The sequence below is a fragment of the Daphnia carinata genome, chromosome 2 (assembly GCF_022539665.2).
Source record: "Daphnia carinata strain CSIRO-1 chromosome 2, CSIRO_AGI_Dcar_HiC_V3, whole genome shotgun sequence".
In the NCBI taxonomy this organism is placed as follows: domain Eukaryota; kingdom Metazoa; phylum Arthropoda; class Branchiopoda; order Diplostraca; family Daphniidae; genus Daphnia; species Daphnia carinata.
The window spans coordinates 6,498,421-6,504,843 of NC_081332.1; the positions used below are offsets into that span (position 1 = coordinate 6,498,421).

General features: G+C 40.2%; 1 protein-coding gene across 2 annotated transcripts; it reads left to right on the forward strand.

The window, feature by feature from the left end:
* Positions 1-638: 638 nt before the first annotated feature.
* On the forward strand, positions 639-6,026 carry LOC130686540 (protein bicaudal C homolog 1-like). 2 transcript variants are annotated; one of them, XM_057509656.2, is made up of 18 exons: positions 639-834; positions 901-1,076; positions 1,318-1,493; positions 1,945-1,994; positions 2,393-2,462; positions 2,801-2,880; positions 2,947-3,162; positions 3,228-3,470; positions 3,532-3,750; positions 3,812-3,977; positions 4,039-4,155; positions 4,220-4,552; positions 4,644-4,757; positions 4,827-4,943; positions 5,024-5,169; positions 5,225-5,405; positions 5,465-5,584; positions 5,656-6,026. In XM_057509656.2, exons 3-18 carry the CDS (start codon positions 1,328-1,330, stop codon positions 5,736-5,738), a joined length of 2,421 nt encoding a protein of 806 aa, XP_057365639.1. In that variant the 5' UTR covers positions 639-834; positions 901-1,076; positions 1,318-1,327; the 3' UTR covers positions 5,739-6,026. The 2 variants fall into 2 exon arrangements, with proteins under 2 accessions (XP_057365639.1, XP_057365640.1); XM_057509657.2 differs by having other exon boundaries at positions 639-1,076; positions 4,830-4,943.
* The last annotated feature ends 397 nt before the right edge of the window (positions 6,027-6,423 follow it).

Below are 6,423 nucleotides of genomic sequence, written 5' to 3' on the forward strand. Positions count from 1 at the left end.
ACATGCATTAATATTTTTTCTCAATGCCCTACAACGTATTACGATTTAAATCAAGATTTTCACGTAAATGCTAGTGTACACTACTATTCTAGAATGACACTTATACACCATCCACCACACAAATAAAACGATAGGCGACATAAGCCGACAAAGCATCTATGGCGTGACAACTGGACATTGAAATGCTCTTAATGACCTAGACGTTAGATCTTAACGCATTGAAAAGCGTAAGTATTATAGCATTGCCTAAAGGTAAGTATTATTAGGCTATTTAGCCAACATATTCAATTGCACCTATTGTGCAACGAAGAAGGAGAGCGAAAAATGTGGAAAGAGGAAAGGGAGGGAGCTGTGTCCAGTTGGAGATTCGGCATTTTTTTTTCTTTTCCCATAAACAAGGGTGAGATTAGAAGAAAGAAATGACGCGCGCTCGATTGCCTCCCTACCTCTTCTCTGTCATAATGGATAATGTTGTATGGGTAAAATATTGGGTATGGGGATGTTGGGTCACAGGTAGTCGTCACCTGGCGGCGGTATTAGTCATTTTGAGGTAAACTTTGGTTTGCTTCGTTGAAATCTCCCATCGTGTCACTTTCTTTAGGGCGCCCCGTTGGGAGAGTCACCTAGCACATTCACGCACCACCGTCCGAAGGGTTGGCCAATTCAGTGACATATCTTCACGCTCACTCAACACTTCGTCATTCCTCTTCGAGCCGAGACGTATCGTGGGGGTTGAAACTTTCAGTAGAATCAATTTTGGTTTTCTTTTTTTTGTTAGCCCAATTCTATCTTGGCCTTAGCAACACAAACTCTCTTACCATCTTTCGATCGCCAGTAATAAAGAATTCTTTAGTTTTGCCAGAGGCTTTTTCAATCGTTTTTAAAACTGATCTATGCTAGGCCATCTTTTTTCAAAAGTAACTTGGAACCATTCGTTTCATCGCATCTCTCATCTCGCCCTTTAAATCGTGCTAAATTGCTGCAGAAAAACAAATCGAAAGAAATCTTTTAAAATCTACCTCCTCTATTCAAACAGTTTTTATGTCGACAGTGTGAAATCTCAAAAGTGAAACAAGGTAAGAACGAATCAGTTACAATGTTTTGGTTTTTTCTACGCCTAGCATAGGCTGATGGGCAAAAGTAGACCGCCATCTTTATTGCTCATACACTGATTGCCCTTTCGTTGAGACCTTGAACTAATCAGTGTAATTACATCACAATTCAAAGTCAATGACTTCAGTTTGATTGCTTGTCTTAGAACCTTGGAGTGTGATTAGTGTATTTGCCAGCACTCATCTCCACTCGGTTTGTTTACAGGATAGAGACAATGGAACATGTCATGGATTTAGCATCGGAAATCTCGGAAAGTTCTTCATTGGTGTCGGAGGATTTGCGAACTTTAGACGGTAGCGTCGATGGTGAACCCCGCGCTGATGGACTTTACGAAGAACGCTTTCGTGTCGATCGTCGCAAATTGGAATCGATGCTTTTAGGTGAGGTTGTCCATCAATGCAGATGGCGTTAATGTTTGTCATTTACTGGAAAACATCAGCCAACGTTTTTGCTTGGCTTTTGCCCAGTTTTGCTAAAGGGAACAAGTAACAACATCTCAAGGGATGCCTCTCCTTGGTACTCTTTTTATCCTTTTTTTTTGTTCATCCATAAAGTCTGTTAGCCCGTAGGGCTGATTTGCCTCGTCATGGGGTTACCATCCGCAAAGGACTTCGTCTGTTTTCTTTAAGTTTCTAATAGCAGAATGATTGCCCCGGTCATTCGCCGGTTGACTTCAACAACTTGACCCTTAGCAATCTGGGAATCAGCGTTTTTTTGCTTTCATTGCTGGAAAAACGTGACTGATGTTAGGTTATACTTGACGACTAGTTGTATTGATTTTGATCTGCTGCGATAAACAAGTGACATTAATTTTTCTCCTATTGTTTACAGTCCCTGCTGAGGGTGGAAGTGAAGCAGCTGCTGAACGATTTTTTCACAGGGTACGACTTGGTGGGTATGAAGTATCGTTTCTCTCGGTGTGCATTTTTCTAAAATAACGTTGGGGTCTGGTTTGGATTACAGACAATTGTCGAATTCTTCAACTGACAGAAAATGGACACTTGTCTCATGTCCTTAAATCTCCCGAGTATTGAAGATATGGAAAGGGTAGCTGAGGGGAGAGAACCTGGTTTTAGCCAGTTTTTTATTGGCTGTAGTTATTAAGGGGATGGAGTTGTCTTTCTCGATTTTTCGCTTTTTTTCGTTGAAAGGGATAATTTTCTACTCACTTGATTCGGATTGATCGTCAGCGACAGTCCGTGTTAATAGCTATAGTTTTTTGTTTCAACCCGTATGACACAATTTTTGTTTTTTAACTTCTTGTTTTTGACGTGGGTAGGTTATGCAGGAAACAAGCACTGTAATTATGTGGCCAGAGAAATTGAAAGTTGGTTCCAAATCTAAAAGAGGTCAGTGCAAGTTTTTCTCCTTATTAATTCCATATTGGTATTTTGTTTTAGCTAATAGTCACGATTAAATTCGTAATGGAAAAGTGAATGGACTAGATGTTGGGGAAACGTTAACTATCGATAGTATAATTATTATTGCATAACTCGAATGCCATTTGATGGATCGCGATTTACGCGTCCTCTCCGTTATTTCAGTATTGATTTTTTAACATATTTTAAAAATTTTATTTAATATAAATATGACATTTAACGACTTATTTTTATGTTCAGTTACATAATTTTGGTTTCTTTATTTCTTGTATTTAAATAATGTTGAATAAAACTCTTTGGTTATCCAGATCCGCATGTGCGTGTGGCGGGAGAGCCTGAATCAGTTCGCGCTGCTAAAGAACGCATTATGGCCGTACTTGATACAAGGGTACATTAGGTTCTATTATCCCATAAAGAATTTTACCATTATAAATTATGTTTCTTTGGTTTTCAGCAAAGCAACAGAGTGACTCTTAAAATGGAAGTGAGCTATACTGACCATTCTCATATTATTGGACGTGGAGGTAACACCATTAGCCGCGTCATGGAGGAGACACGTTGTCATGTCCATTTCCCTGATTCGAATCGCACCAATCAAACGGAAAAGAGCAACTTGGTTACTGTCGCTGGAGAGCTGGCTGGCGTTGAGAAAGCTAGGGCTCGAGTCCGGGTAACAATCGCATTATTTAACGTCGTTATGAGCGAAAATTCAATAGAAATTTGTTCACGTTATAGGATTTGATGCCGCTGGTGGTGATGTTTGAATTGCCCATCACAGGTTGCTTTCAGGCTTTTCCTGATGTAGAATCGCCGTTTATCCAAAACTTACAGTCACGTTACTGTGTACAAGTTTCCTTTCGTGCCCGTTCTCGTGGACCTCGTCCGGGTGTAGTCGTTATCAAAGGAAGTGAGTCGGACGTTGCTCCACTCAAGGAAGCTGTTAAAATTCTCGTGGACTATTTTTGTGGAACTTTAGCCGTAAGTTATGATGACATCTACGTGCTCTCATAATTCATATTGTGATTTATTTTTATCACAGAATCAAGTTCAAGTTTGCATGACGCTAGAGATCTCGCCCCAACATCATGCTGTTGTTCAAGGAGGCAACAAAATGAATTTGCAGCACATTCGCACCGTAACGGGAACAACTATTATGTTCCCTGATCTCACCGATCCTCATATTCCTCCTCTTCGCAAAAATACCATCTCAATCCGGGGGTCACTGGACAGTGTTCTTCAAGCCCGTTTAATGCTGATGGTAAAATTGTTGCTAAAATTAATGTTTGTTGGACGATGACTGAAGATTTGTTTGTTAAAAGGGATCTCTTCCTCTCATGTTAACATTTGATCTTCGTGAAGAAGCGGAGCCCGATCCGTTGACCGTATCGAAACTGGTCGAAAAGTACGATGTCATAATCTCGATCAAGCCAAAACCAAAACTTTCAGTTAAATCGGTTAACATTCGTGGCTATGAGCGGAATGCTGGTATTTTCGTTCTATTTAGTTCAATTTGTCCGTAAATTTTAAGGCGTTCCTTTGTCTCTAGGTAATATTTACGAAGCTCGTCGCATGATTTTGGGATGTTCTGATGGCGATGAAAAAGTGGTAGCTTCGATTCCATCAGCTTACATCGTTACTTCAACCGATCCTTCATTCAGCTTCCGTACGTGCTGAAAGTATGATGCATTTTTCCTTTGTTATTTAACGAAAAATCCGTTGTATTCTAGGCCATACGGTGATTTCATTGTCTACCCCAACAATTTACTCCGTTTACCATCAAGGCGGATTTGGTGGTTATTCATCGCCAACATCTCCGACGTCCGCATGTTCATCGACGTCGCCATTCGGTTATCCCCATAATTTGCAACCAATGGCTTTGACTAATAACTGCTTCCCTCAAGCATTCCCTACACGACCGCCGCAAGCGTATGGAATTGTTCCCGGAATTCATCCGACTGCTCAATTTCAGCATCGTAATACGCTTTCGGCGAAAAATCTTCAAGCCTTCAATGCCTATCAGACACATTTGTACCCTGACATGTACACGGACTTTCGCCAAGGTAATATTTTACTCAGTCGTAACTCCGCACACCTTTTTTTTTATTTTATTTTTTTTTTTGTTTGACTTAATTGTTCATGTTTAATAAGCAGGCCCCGGATCGAAATCAAGTAGTGGCGTATCTAGCCCTACTTTTCCTTCTGGTTCTATTAGTCCCTGTGATTTCCCTTTCGGCCATCAAAATACTATGCTGCATGATTTTACTGGCAAGTTACTTAATTCATTCACTTGCATGATGTTTCATCTATTGTAAACTCTCAAATTCGATCGTAAAGCAGAACTTCAAAATCGCATGGCATCACAGATGAACGATGGGCTAGCCAACTGGGAACGCGACCGTCGCGTGACCTCTTGTCCTGATTATGAAGAAAAGCAACTTCTAGCCTTAAATGGTAAGTTCTTTGTCACGCTCAAGACGTTTTAGACCAAAATGTTGATAAGTTTGCCATTAACTTTTTTCTCTTTCATAAAGCCATGAGACAAACTCCTAATCCATCTCAAGCTCGAGTGCCAACTCCGACCTGGGCTGGTTATGGCTTCAGCAAATCTTCACGCCAGACGTCGACATCCGACAAGGGATTATTTTGCGATACGCCGGATTCAACAACTTCTGTTAAAGTATTGTTGTTTATTTTATATTATATTATTAGATGTTAATAACGTTATATGACAGAACGAGACTCATCAGCGCCGTAGTCCGTGGGATGACCCAATCTCTTCGGTGAAAAACGCGCCGGATTTTGGTTTCAGCAGCAATTTGATCGACTCAGTCTCGTCGCTGCCTAAGCCAAGTGTTGTTGCTGCCAAGGACCTTTCGACTCTACTACATTCCATGGGACTCACTAAATATATCGGTAAGCATGCACGTCTTGCATATTTGAGGGTTGGAGTGAATTGATAACGTGTTGGACAGAACTTTTTGTGGAACATGAAATCGACTTGGAATTGTTTAAAACCCTGACGGAGAATGAACTTCGTGACCTTGGTATCCATGCTTTTGGCGTGCGCAGACGTATGCTGCTCACTATTGCTGGTAAGAAAACGTTTCATATATTTTTTTTTTTTGTTTGATTAGAACGGTAATGAATGTTCATTTAAACATAGAGCTGAATAAGAAGACCGTATTTTCTGGAAGTGCTGCTCCGGGAGCCGAGCGTCGCGCTGCCGTTGTATCCAAGGACGTTTGAATTTATTGCAAGTTGAAATTTTTCAAATTGTTTGGATTAAAGCCTTATTTTTCAATAGCAGCGGAATCTCTTCCTTCTTCTGTCCCTCCGAATATTTATTGCTAATAACGGTTTCTCTTTTTTTTTCGATCGATATAAGCACAACGCGTCTCGCCCTCCATCTTTTTGATATTTGATAATTCCATTTTGTTTGCCATTTTCTCTTTAAATCTTTCCCACTACTTTACACACTTGTCTTGGTGTGGCTTATATATATTGAAACTCTTTGATAATGTTCTCACACTCTTAGATTACAAAAAAATCACCAACGAAAAGAAGAAAAAACAATCATAAGTGCACGCGTTTGGCTCTACTATGACGACTTTTCCACTCCACTCTAAACTTGAATACCTTGATCTTTGTGAACTCTCACCTCCAGCATTTTTCGCGCTCATATTATACTCCTCAAGTCGTTTTCTATTCAACTTAACCCTCTAAATCACCTAAAAATACTTCGAAAAGACCAAAAGAATCCTTGACTTCTTTTTTCTGCTCTCCTTTTTTACGCATTGGGTTGTGCTAAAAAGCTCAATTTCGCACAACTGTTTCACTATATTGTGCGTTATCGAAAGTCGATGGATGATGTATTTTGTCACCTGCCACCCATTTTTTTTCTCGTACTATTAATGCCACCACATTTTTGCAT

Bases quoted from the DNA above. Each gene is read 5' to 3' on its own strand.
- LOC130686540 (XM_057509656.2), top strand. From the start codon at position 1,328: ATGGAACATGTCATGGATTTAGCATCGGAAATCTCGGAAAGTTCTTCA. The intron at 1,995-2,392 runs GTACGACTTGGT...TGACGTGGGTAG, and splicing joins CTGAACGATTTTTTCACAGG to GTTATGCAGGAAACAAGCAC. The intron at 5,585-5,655 runs GTAAGAAAACGT...ATTTAAACATAG, and splicing joins TATGCTGCTCACTATTGCTG to AGCTGAATAAGAAGACCGTA.